Source organism: Semicossyphus pulcher, unplaced genomic scaffold, assembly GCF_022749685.1.
Source record: "Semicossyphus pulcher isolate SPU_LCO1_2020_fin unplaced genomic scaffold, fSemPul1.0.p SCAF_28, whole genome shotgun sequence".
Taxonomy (NCBI): domain Eukaryota; kingdom Metazoa; phylum Chordata; class Actinopteri; order Labriformes; family Labridae; genus Semicossyphus; species Semicossyphus pulcher.
Window position 1 is genome coordinate 4,284,938 of NW_027211702.1, and position 13,029 is coordinate 4,297,966.

At 39.8% G+C, this 13,029-nt stretch overlaps 2 protein-coding genes across 2 annotated transcripts; both read right to left on the reverse strand.

Annotated features, from left to right (window-relative positions):
- Positions 1-535: 535 nt before the first annotated feature.
- Positions 536-4,087, reverse strand: nim1kb (NIM1 serine/threonine protein kinase). Its single transcript, XM_069677327.1, has 3 exons — positions 3,814-4,087; positions 2,289-2,557; positions 536-1,297 (listed from the first exon to the last, which is right to left on the reverse strand). The coding sequence occupies exons 1-3, from the start codon at positions 4,085-4,087 to the stop codon at positions 536-538; spliced, it is 1,305 nt and encodes a 434-aa protein (XP_069533428.1).
- A 3,300-nt stretch (positions 4,088-7,387) lies between these two features.
- On the reverse strand, positions 7,388-12,758 carry LOC138605035 (coiled-coil domain-containing protein 152). The gene is made up of 8 exons (XM_069677102.1): positions 12,677-12,758; positions 11,934-12,039; positions 11,680-11,748; positions 11,294-11,358; positions 10,424-10,559; positions 10,057-10,184; positions 9,634-9,738; positions 7,388-7,516 (listed from the first exon to the last, which is right to left on the reverse strand). Exons 1-8 carry the CDS (start codon positions 12,737-12,739, stop codon positions 7,388-7,390), a joined length of 801 nt encoding a protein of 266 aa, XP_069533203.1. The 5' UTR covers positions 12,740-12,758.
- Positions 12,759-13,029: the final 271 nt, after the last annotated feature.

Sequence of the window (13,029 nt, forward strand, 5' to 3'; positions counted from 1 at the left end):
TCAGTGCACAAATACAACTTTCATTGTTTTTATTGGATTATAAAACTAATCATTTACCACTGCAGCTTTGGTATTTCATATTTTTCTAAACTTTTTAGTGATGTTGCAAATGTTGATGATGACTTGCAAAAAAACATGTGACTTTCTAGTTACTCAGCTGAATGGTTGCAAGGCAAAAATAACAACAACATGTATATAGGTTTCTTTTACTTCTGTAAAATACTGAATATTTTCACTTTTTCAGATAAAATCTTTAAGTTGAAAATCTTAAATTTGAGGAGGAAAATTCTCCTTCAGTGTAATTTTTATACAGACAGTTTCAAAATGTTACTTTATATTAATATCATCAGGCACTTTCACATTTCCCTCATGCTGTTTTCACTGAAATGAGTAAAATAAATTTATCAAAAGCTACAAACTGAAAAAGTATTTGTCAGAAGAAACTAAAAATCACTTTTTCATTAACATTGTAAAAAAATTACCTTCTAATTTTGAGTATAAAAGAGGTTTGTATAAAACTGTCTCCACCAGTCTGTTATGAAAGCACACAGAATTTGGACGTGTGTCTGAGGCCCCTGTAGGCCCGGAGCCCCTCCCTCTTGGGGTCCCTCACCATCCCTCGGACCACTGGGGGAGTGTCGTAGCCCCTCCTCCTCTGGGCTCTGTGCAGCAGGATTCGGTAAACCCCGGTGACGGGGCTGCGACTGTCTTTGAGTGGATTATTCCGTAGGTGCTCTGAGGTGAAGCCGAGCTCCTCCAGCGAGCTCCTCACCTCCTCCTCCACCTCCTCCTCCAGGTCTCCACGATCCAAGTCCAGCAGGCCCTGCAGAGGGCTCACAGGTTCAGGAGGCACCAAGGACCAGGGAAACTCCACAGGTAAGAGCCAATCACAGCCCAGCATCTGGTCAATGGCGTAGCGCTCTGCAGGGACGGACTTCAGGATGCCCTTGATGAGCCTCTGGCAGGGGCCTGGCACCCAGGGGGGGACGGTGTAGTTGCCATCGATGATGCAGCGTCGCAGCTTGCCCATGGTCTCAGCACGGAACGGCATTGTGCCGGTCACCATGAAGAAGAGCAGGACCCCCATGGCCCACACGTCCACCGGGGGCCCTATGTAGTACTCGTCCTTGAAGAGCTCGGGGGCAGCGTAGGGCGGCGAGCCACAGAAGGTGTCCAGGGTGTCGTTGCGGTTGGAAACCCGTGTGCTGAATCCAAAGTCGGCCACCTTCACGCAGCCGCTGCAGGTGAACAGAACGTTCTCTGCCTTCAGGTCCCGGTGAATGATGTTGAGGTTGTGCTACACAGAAAAACAGACAAGCTGTTGTTAGCAATTTTAATAAATATTGTGCAAACCTGAGATGATTGTCGGTGTAACTGTTTATCAAAACTTGCTGCCTGGACTTTTGCAGACTTTACAGTTTTATAACTGTGATGAATGATGAACAGTAATGGAATATATCAAACACACGTGATCAGACAAGTTTTAAACAAACAGTCTATGAGCTAAACGCAGCCTTGACCAATCTAAGAGATTCAGTTGACACGGATCCTCTCCTTATCCTCTGGTAAGACAGCAAACAAGTGTAACTCCAAATGTTCAAAGAGGCTGACAACATGGCAAAAATAAACTACCTTAATCAATTCTTAAAGACAGCTTTGAGCTTTCAGCAGTTTGTCCTCAAACTTGGTCACTGATAACTCGCACCCTGCAAAGCCTTTGTGACCTCAAGCAGACTTTCTTAGAGTCACTAATATTTACACCGTCACAAAGCTGCTTAATGGAATCGAGCCAGGACTTAATTTGATTAAACGTCGGGGTTTTCTGCTGTGACATCACAATGTCTCCTGCAAAATGTTGCCATCTGATACCCTCTTACTCCCTAGATTGCAACATGTTGATTTGTTGATGTTAATGTTTTTGTTATTTAGTATCTCCCTTGATGCGTGCAATGGAGGTCACATTAAAGGCTTGCACTTGCATTTTTGCAGTTCTAGAGGTATCTGTACGTCATAGTTGTGACATAGTTTGGTGAAGGCTGGTTAGCTGAAAAGGACACGTTAATTCTTATTATGTGAAAATGTATATAGTCTGTCAAATAAAGTTTTCCTCCCATTATTCCCTTGTAACTAAGTATCAGCTAGGTCTAATTTATTTACCTTGCTGTACTCAAACATTCTTTTGTCTTAGCCAGGTGTGCCTAAAATTGTCTAATTCTTAAATAACACTTTGTATCAGGATAAATACAAATTGCACGACAGGAAAGAAATCAGAAATGTTCCTCACTAACCATATATTTGATGGCAGACAGGACCTGGGCAAAAGTGACCTTGCAGGTGTTTTCAGACAGTTTTCCCTCGCTGCAGATCCTGTTGTGGAGGTCTCCTGCTCCGGCGTACTCCAGCACCAGGAAGAGGCGGCTCGGCGTGTCCACCACCTCGTACAAACGCACCACGTTGGGGTGCTGGAGGGACTCCATGCTGCTGATCTCCCTGGAGAGCAGACGCTGGGCCTGATGGTCCAACCTGGTCTTATCCAGGATCTTTATGGCCACTTTGTCTACAAGGAGGACGAGATGAAGACACATAAATAGATGTTGACAATAGAAAACTGCTCAGGAGTTGAGTGAAACATTAGAAGCTGAAAATCGAACAGAAGAAACATAAACAGACTGAGAAATGTTGCTTGAATTATCAGTCAATACACAGTAAAATTAATCAATCATGTTGGTAACTTCTTCAGATAAAGTCCCAGATAAAGTTGCTAATTTTGTTAAAACAAATGTTATTAAATTATTAAAATTGTAATTTTATTTTTATACATTTTTCATGTTGTATTGCTAATATTTCTGTTTTTGTATATTATCTGTATATTTTGATCATTATGTACTTTGATGCTTTGGTAAAATTGTTCCTGAAACGTTCACGCCGAAAGCCCTTTTTAATTTAAAATTGAAAAATGAATCATCAACAACTGTGATAGTTGGTTTATCACTCCAGTCATATATCAAGCAACAATCCCAACAATAGTTCTCTTTCCTCTTTTGGACTGCTTGTCAACAATGACACGACATATGACATTTTACAACAATTGTCAGACCAACTGGTAATCAAAATACTGGTCGGTTGCAGCCTTTCTGGGATAAAGTGGTTGATTAACTAATAATGAAAACAGAAGCTTTCCGTGGTTTGCAGTCCGGTTTTTATTTCTGCATATTGCTCGGGGTTATTCATACAAGACGTTTAATAAAAAAAACTCTCACTGCGGCTGTGCTGGTCATTTACATCCATGCATGCCATGTAAAGTAATGATTCAATGCCCAGCGGGAAAGAAAGTAAATTATGAATAAGAAAAGGCTTGCTTTAGAGCTCTAAGACAAGATAAGCTTTATTGATCCCTCACAGGGGAAATTTACTCATTACAGCAGCTCACAAGACTAAATTAAATAAAGTACTAAAGGAACGGATCAAAAACACTAAAAACCACAGGAAGTGGGACGGAGCTGCCCTGACTGGCTGCCACTCGCGGCTTTGGGTCTAAGCTGATGTTCGGTACTTTATATATGGATTTTGATTGACTCTCAGTGACACAGGTCTCAGGATGTGTTCGGGTGTCAGTGTAACATTTATGCAGAACTCAACAGAAGCTGTGTGGGGCTCTATTTTTTTTTTTACTTCTGTTTACAGACTGCATCCAGTTGCACTTTGTATGACAGTTTGCTGATGCTCATTCTCTTCCCTATAGCTACTCACAAGCAGATGTGTCCCTCTAATTTTGTGAATGAAGTAAAGTTGCTTGTATGCATGTACACCTACCTCTAGTCAGAGCATTGAAAGCCATTTTGACCCTGGAGAAGGTCCCACTGCCGATCTCCCCGCGGACCTTGTAGAAGCCCACCCTGCGGCCTATGATCAGCTCCTTGATGGTCTTCTCATCCTTGCACAGGTCGGTGGTGAGCCTCTGCAGAGGGGTTAGCTGCAGCGAGCCGTCGGTATCCTCATCCTCTGGGCCCAAATCAGAGCTGTCCGTCAAGCTGTACTGGCTGTGGTGGATCTTGGCGCTTGGCACCTGGTACTGACTTCCAGGCATCTCTGCAGCAGGCTGAGTGTCAGGTCACCTTCACAAAACATGAAGTCATTAGATCTTTGCCAGCTCACAGGTCGGACACACAGTGGTTACTTTTCCCTATGAAAGTCCTAATAAGAAGATAGTTACACTACATTTTCTTTACTGGAAACACCTCATAGCAGGGCTTCATTATTTTGTACAAGATACTCAACACAGGTTGAGAGTAAATGCTCAGATAGCAAGCATTTTTAAGTGCCTATGAAGGGTTAAGGTGTGAGACCAGACCTCATAATTGTCAAAAGTAGCTGCAATGAAAAGCATATGCATTCCTTTGTTTTTACATATTAAACAGACTCTATTGTTAACTTCATTTAGCAGTTCTTGCTGCCGGTTTTATTCATTTATGTGTTCATTTGATTGCTTGGTTTTATTACGGAGTTATTTGCCATTTGGATTTTGTTCTCCTGTATCTTCACGTTATTGTAACGCACTTTGAGCCACTTCCACTGAATGAAAGGTGTTGAATAAATAACATTTTACAATCATTATTATCAATGGGTCCAACTCAAACGTATAATGTATCAATGGAACCCTTAATGTTAAAATCAGTGAGGGCAATCATCCTTCCTTATCAGCCAGGTGATTCCTAATATCCTCAATATACAGTATATTTACCCTTTAATATCAGATACAGAACATATTATACACTTGCTTCCTCCACCTCTTCAACAAACCATAGTGTTTTTAGACTAGACCAATATATGAAACACCCATGCAACATTTTGTACACATATAATGGGTAGTTATAAAAGAGATTATAAACAAAATATTGTTTCTTACCAAGTTTCCAAATCACTGATCTGCATCCAATCACAGCTGTAGAATCCACTGCATGGCAAAATACAAAAAGATGTTGATCTTTCGGCCCAGCAGGACCCAGAAAAAGTATTTTCTTCACTCACATGATGCAGATTCACAATTCCTGAAATCCTTTCAGAAAGTCTGGTTCTAATGAGCAGAACAGCAGCATGATACTATCCTGATCTGTCCTCTCCAGCAGACTACTGTACACTGATGGCAAGGAGTACTGGAGGGGAGGGTGGGGGTGTACCTGTTTGAGCCACTCGTCAAGTGGACAGTCTCCTCCTCACCGAGTGACGAAGGATGAAGGTGGTGTCATGAATTCTAATCCTATTGTAATTAAGGCCTGTCCCAGTCACTCCAAACGGTTAACATCAATTCAGGGCGAAAATGAGGCCAAAAGGATGCAACAGACGACAAATGTGCATATTTACAGAAGATATAAACAGAATGCTTTGGTTTACAGGTTCAGCAGAGCACATTCGTATGATACCTTTGGCTGTGTTATGCAGCTAAGGTTGATCCCCTGGCTTCTGTGAAGGTAATATGTTATGCAACGGTATTACCCAATGTTCCCATAGAGATTAGCTCTCTGTCCCATTTGAGGGCTGGCTCAGCAGCACACTTAAAGAGATTAAAGACCATGAGGTTAACACTACACCAGGCAGAGCGTCTTTCATTCAGGTGTGTTGTCCCCTGTGAGGAACAGTGCAAGGACAACATGGAGACACTGCAGTTGAAAAACAACAAGACAGTTAAATGCAAGTGTAATTCGGGTATTATAGTCCAATCATTACCACAACTTTTATCTTATATTGGCATCTGCAAACTCTTCAGCATCGCAAGAAATTTAAATTGAGAAACAGTGGTGCTTTTTGCTCACTGTATAACTGAGGTCATAATTCTTGCAATCATCATGACTATCAGGTACAACAAACAAAAGCTGCAACATTTGAGAAGAAGAACAGAACAAGTGGCTATTTGCTCAGGAAATTATTTAACTTTTGAGTATACATAGATTTTCGGATTGGCCCCTGATGAATTCGTTTTTTTATTCTTTGTAAAAATATCACCATAAATCAGCCAGTGAATCTTCAGATCAAATTACTTAAACTCTGTTATATTTAAACAGATCTAAAACACTAGTATCAACTGGGCCCTCGTGTGTTTACATTAGGATGAAAAAATGCCAACGTATTGTGTTGTAACTCGGGCTGCACGGTATAGTTTAACAACTGCAACTGCGATGTGTGCAAACTTTTTTGTTGCTCGATGCACTAATCCACAGGAAAAGTCTGTCTGATATCACATTGGTGCAGCTCTTCAACAGAGCACACAGAGAAATGACCGCTGTGCAGCAGCGACTGTCACCTGCCTGTAAACTTTAAACAAGCACGAAAACTCACGTCTCCTGTTTCCTGTTGGCGCAGCGTTAACCAGCACTGGAATGAGGTGCCGCTGTTAACGGGAATACTCTTATTTATAAGCCCCCTCGCATAACAGAGCCTCAATCATTCCGCCGATATTATCTGTGACGTTAGCAGCTCCGTTAGGCGATGTAACAGCGGCACTTCGTCCCGTTGCTGATTAACGCTGGGGCTACATAAACGTACAGTTCACGGAGCGGACGTGATGTTCACTTTTAGCGGCTACACCTGCAGCACACACGCCGCAAGAGGTTGTCTTTTCGTGCGGGTGTGTGATAAAAGTAGGAGGGGGGTTTTGCTTGGTTAGCAAATAGACTTAAAAGCCCCAAATAATAAAAAGATGATTGTTAATTGTTTATATAAACATAAAACACACACCTTTATATAGTATAATTTCCTGTATTTTTTAAAATCACACTAAATATTTAGAGAAAAGCTGATTTTAATTTCCTTAACATCAACAATGTGAAATCTTTGAACACAAATCACAGGAAGTTCAAGAGCTTTTCTTTTCCAAAAAATGTCAAGTTAGTAGAATTTAGTTGAACATCAAGGTACCTAGAAAAATAGGAAAAAATAGGTTAACGCTGTCTTTTCTCTTTGAATGAAAGGATATAAACAGGATTAATTCCTTGAATGGGTCTGGCATTCAAGGTATCTATTCCCAAGGACGCTTCTCCTACCTCTACACCGCCCCCTCCCTCCATCACTCCCTTGCAAGCGTCTGATTGGATTAAAGCTTTACACAGGACTACAGCATGTGTTTAGAATGTGCTTTCTGCACTGGTCACCTGCAAGCAGCGTGTATGATGAGACTGCAAATCTGATCATGAGTGACAGTGTACAACAAGCAGCATAGGCGTACAAAAAATCTGTTAAATAAGTCAACAACTCTAAGGGATTGCTTTAAAATGAAACTGGAATATAAATCTAGAAATGTCAAAACACTTGAGTTTCTTCTGCCCCCTGAGAGGTCAGGACTTTGACGCACCGGTTGAGCCAGCAGGTCAGCGTCTTGTTAGCTTCTAACAAACTAGGTCCTTCTCTTCTTTAGACAGTTGACGTTGTAGCCTCCAACATGCTGGTTCTCTTCCAGCTCTTTGATTCTGTGACGCAGGGCCTCAATCTCCCTGTTCTTCTCCTCCTGGAAGAACTGCAACTTCTGTAGACACACACACACACACACACACACACACACACACACAGTTAATCCAAACACAAACACAGACACACTAGAATGAGGCACTATAAATAAACACACGCACACATTGCTCACAGCTGACGTGGATAACCAATAAAAACACAACCCACAAACTTTAAATCTTTGATTCTTGCTGCACCAGGTAAATGATGTCAGACAGGAGTGTGATTGTACATATAATGCTGATGTAGCAGTGCTGCGGACAGATTTGTGAGATATGGTGAAAATTAAGTCTGAATTCCTGTCTGGGCTATTTTTTTGCAGATGAATAACGAAGCTGGTGCATGCTGGGAAGTAGCCTGATGTTGCTAAGGCTTTGTCCACCTACATCTTGTGAATGTAATGTGAGCTAGCATCTGCCCAATCTGCTCGGTTCTGAGCTGAACTTTTGTCAGAGGCCCTGTTTCTATATGTCCCTGTGGCTTGCGTTAGAATTATTACTGATGACGTTAATATAGAGGTGCAGTCCAAGTTGACATGAGAAGTTACGTATATAAATAAGGTAGTAGCAGGCTGGAGGTAGCTTGCTAAGGAGTTTGAAGTTTCTGGTGAGAATTTGTTTACTGTCAGGATTAGGGATGGGTATCAAAACCCAGTATTAAACGGGCCCGGGCTGAATTATGAAAGACTGTAGTATTGATAAACTCCGACGTTATCGGTTCTGCTTTCGGTACTGGAGAAATTAATATAATAAATGTCCTGTTTATTATTGCTACAAAAACATTATCTTGCACATATCTTACATCTAATTTAAAATAAGATGAAGACATTCGTCTATGATGCATATTCCCAATCCAGAAGAGAGATCTGTCTTGCAGAGCATGTGTGCGAGGGGCGGGGGCAGCTCTCTCTCACACATGCTACAGTGCGCACACACACAAGAGATCCTGCTTATGATGATGGCGGAGCGAACTAAACGTTAAAAGTGTGTTGTTTGCATGCAAGGGCGGAAACACGAGCGACCTGTCCAAACATCTGTCTAAAGTGCATCATACAGGCAGAGAAATGCAGTTTGACTCCCTAGCTCATAGTTCATCTCTCGTTGCCTCATCTGCATCAGGTATGTATGCTAGCAGCCTACCTGCATGCCCCACCTGTGTTACTCTATATCGCTGTATTTTATTTTGCAGGATTTTTTTTTTAACTTAATTTGTTTTATTTTTCTATCATCACAACATGATGTTCTAAACATTGCTGTTTTTTTTGCTGTGAATAATTGTTTATTTCATATTTCAGAAAAATAAAGCAATTTTGATTCTGTTCTTAATTTCTTTCCCCTTTTCAAGAGCACCGGTACCGATAAATAAAAGCCTCCTTGCTATGGCTCCATGTAAGTCATATAGTCAGCCATACTCAGAAAGAGCGGTGTCTGAGCCGTGCAGCTCCCGTGGGCTGTCTGGCTGCTCTAAACCAACATGCACTGCTCAGGTGTGCAAGCGTGTCCTGTCCAGTGTTAGACATTTTGTTTTAAAACACAACTTTTACACCTAATAATGAGTATTTTGGAAAAGCAGTTGACCACTTTTTAGTTTAAGAGTGAGACCCACCTTTTTAGAACTGCTTTTAACCTTTCATTGTTTTAATAGTTCCTCTTATTCCCTTTCTTCTGTTCTTATTTTGTTTCTTTAGTTGTTGTTTTTATGTAAAGTGACTTTGAGTACCATGAAAAGCACTATATGAATAAAATGTATTATTATTATTATTATTAAGACTACAAGGTTTTGTTTCATGTGTGTATGGGCAAAAACAATACGTTTTCTGATTGGGACTTATTAGTCACAAACTGTTTCTGTCTGTTTAACACGCTCCTATCAGGGAGGATGAGACATCCAGGTCCAATCTAACAACGTTTTCTTTCCTCTCAGCTGAGGTTTGCATGGCAAGGACACAAACAGACAAACCCAAACTATCTTGCGGGATCAAACATCAGTAACACTTATTCTGTCCTCATTCCTGCTTAAAGTCAGATAGTTGTTTAGCTACACATTGATTGCTACTTGAATCAGGTGTGTACTTTGTTGGTTAACTTCCATAATGACAAAGGAGAGGATGTAGGAGGTACTGTGTGGACTTCTCACCCTCTTGAAGACACTCTGTGGAAGAAGGTTGGAGCTGTGTTGTTGCTGCTGTTGATGTTGGCTCCACTGGGCTGTACTCTGAACTCTTGCTAACTTTGCACCAAACTGTCAAAACACCAGAGACAAACAGCAACAAGCTTACAGAGAGGCTGAAAGAAGCCACTTAGGCCCTGAGCAGAAGTCGACCTCTGCTAACTAGATTTCTCCTGCAGACAGACTTAACACGAACGTTTTAACCCTGCAGAATTTGTTGCGTTAACATCGGTGTTCATAGACAGGTTTTTACAGATACATTTACATATATACTTAAAGAGAAGAAGCTGGTACATATCAATAAACCAATGATCTGTCTTTCCTCTTGCCTTACTAAGTTTTGAAAGATACATTGTTCTTGTATTAAATAGTTAATAGTAAATAATTTACCTCCATCTGTAACTTCAGCAGCTCGCTCTGCCTCTCCCTCTCCTGCTCCTTCAGCTTCTTCTTCATCTCCTCCAAATCCAGATCCTTTTTCTCCAGCAGATTCTTTACCTCAAAATCTTTAGCTTCCACTGAAAAGAAATAACAGCAGGCAACAGTCAAATTAAGATTAATCTATATCAGTCCCTTTTTTCTAGAGGAATCAGGAATTATTGAAAACGACATTGCTTACATTGCAAGCACAAGTGTTACATTTACATTTCAGGATACAGGATTAAGACTTTGCTGTAAGGAGATTATGTGTACATGAATAATATCAGTATTCCCTGAAACTTCTCTCTGCCTCTGTCCCATTGTTTGGTTAGCTCACTTTGATTGAAAGCCTCCCTGTGGGCGTCCTCCACCTCTGTCCTGCACTGCTGCCTCACAGTCTCCAGCTCCCTCTGGTGTCTGTCTGCTTCTGCTCTCATTTCACCGACCAGCCGCTGAACCTCAGCCTCTCCATTCTGATGAAAACACACACAAATGCCCCACACACACAAGTTGAAATTACTATTGAGAAAATTATTAGATTGCGTCCTGATTTAAGTTTTGGAAAGGCATGAAGAACTTTTAAAATATTTTTAAGTATGGAGAGATTTAACATATCCTTTTGAAGTCAAATTATTATTATGAACAGTACAATTCTTTGTATTATTTTTAAATAAGAATAACTATGACAAGCATAAGAAGAATGTATTCATAATGGAGGAGCTCAAAGTGCTTTATAATACAGTGAAGAAACAGGAGAATAAATCAAAACCAGCAAATAAAAACAAGTGCAAATACCGCATGATAAAACCAAGCAATCAGGAAGAACGATAGCAGGGAAGGAATATGCTGGAAAACCAACCAAATTGTAGCAACTGAGTTGTAGTTCAAACTGACATCATGTTGATCAGTTTATTCCAAAGCCATGAAACAAGGTATGAATCCAGATGTTTTCCCAGTGGTAAAGAAGTTACTTTGAACTACTGCTTATATCAGTGTCTATCCCCTCAATCAGACAAAATAGATTTGTTTATTAAATCAATTAATATTAATCTAGCAAAAGTCACATTACAATGCAATCGGTGGCTTTAATTTTTATAATATTACACCACTACTAACCTTGAAATGTATGACCTGAGGCTGAAATAACAAATGTCTTAATCAAAAATATATAAACAGAATATAATAATTTTTTTTACACATTTCTTACCTGCGCTGTTCTCTCACTCTGTTGTTTCAGTTCCACAAAATCGTTCTTAAGTCTGTCATTCTCCACTGCAATAGTTTTAGGACAGTTATACGGTGAAATTCCTCACAAACAGTGTCATTTATAAATTTATAACATGCAAATTACATAGAAGTTTTGCTTTGTGGTTATTTACAATTCTGGGTCCCAAATATAAAGCTGAATGAATATCACACAGAACATAATAAATGTTATAAAACAGCAACAGCATTAACTTAGAACAGGGAAACAATTTATTCTTAGCGAAAAGCCTCTGCTTATTTCTTCATGCTTATTACTTGAGCTTTGTTATAGCCAGGGATTTTGTTATATCCTTTAAAAATATGTATTGACTTTGTTATTATAGTTGCCTCTGAAGTTGATCTGCTCCTGCACAGTCTGCTGGAGGATGTTCACTGTGACCAGAAGACTGTCTCTCTCTGCAACATGTGCAGAAACAGTAGTAACAAATTTAATCGCCGCCATACAGTATATTACCAGCAGAGGGAGACACGCAGACACCAAATCAAGCACAACAAGGATCTAAAATCTTAGAAGAACACTGTTGTAGAAAAGTGAAATAATTTTCAACCTCATGCTATCAAGTGAAAATACAAAAACTCACCTTCAATCAGACTTTTCTCTTTGCCCTGAGAGAATTTCAGGCGTCTGTTGGCATCCTCCAGCATGATCTCCAATGTGTTGTTTTTGCCATAAACTTCAGTAATCTTCTATAAAAAAAAAAAAGTAAAAGTAAGGCAACTGTAAATACCACACTTCATAAATGCAGTTTTCTTTATCCCACAGTGTACCAAAAGTAGCATAGGGGTGCAATTAATGCACCAGTAATGTACATGTATATTACAAGTTGGTATGTTTAATACATACCAGAGAATATTGTTTAAGTAGTTGATCAGTGTTCATCGACAGGTTTTTATTTCGTTTAGATGAATTTAGTTTGTTTCTCCTGCTCTATCTATCTATCTATCTATATTTACAAACAAGTAAAATTACTGTACTAACAGTAGCCTACATTAATGTTATACAGATAAATAACAGAGCACAAAAGTGAATTATACAGTCTTATTTATAGTCTTGAAAAATAGGCGCATAAAGATTACATTATGTAATTAAAATGGTCAGATCATGATTAAACATAGTTAGCCAGAGTTCATAAAGCACCCTATTATTATATTTACGAGTATATGTTTTTCTAATTCCTCCTCTATCTATCTTTCTTCCAAGTTTTTTCTAATTTGTACTTTTGACGTTTTGCTGAATTAGTGAAAGGGGCAATAACTGAAAAACGGACAAATAAATTAAATGGCACATATCTACAGTTAGCCATCGACGAGTAAGCTAACTTACCTGTTCTAGTCGAAAAAAATCTTCCAAAAACTTGTCAAGGTTAACACGGTTTAAGTTTGTCATTTTACTAGAAAAGGGAAATGATTGTAGGGGGGGGGAGTAACAATTACTTCTCCCGTATTTTTAAAGTGTTACACTAACATTAAACGACTTTAATAAGAATCTTCTGTAGTTGCTAGCTAAGAAATTCCGCTGTTTAAGCTAGTTAGCTTTACTGTGATTTACCATGCGCGAGCCCGTTAACGGCTGTGCACGTGCCATATATGGCTTGTGCACAGGGATGTGATTTCTTGGTGCAGAGCAAAGACTGTACAGTAATTGGTGCAGAGGTTGGAAGTATCTGATTGCCTTTA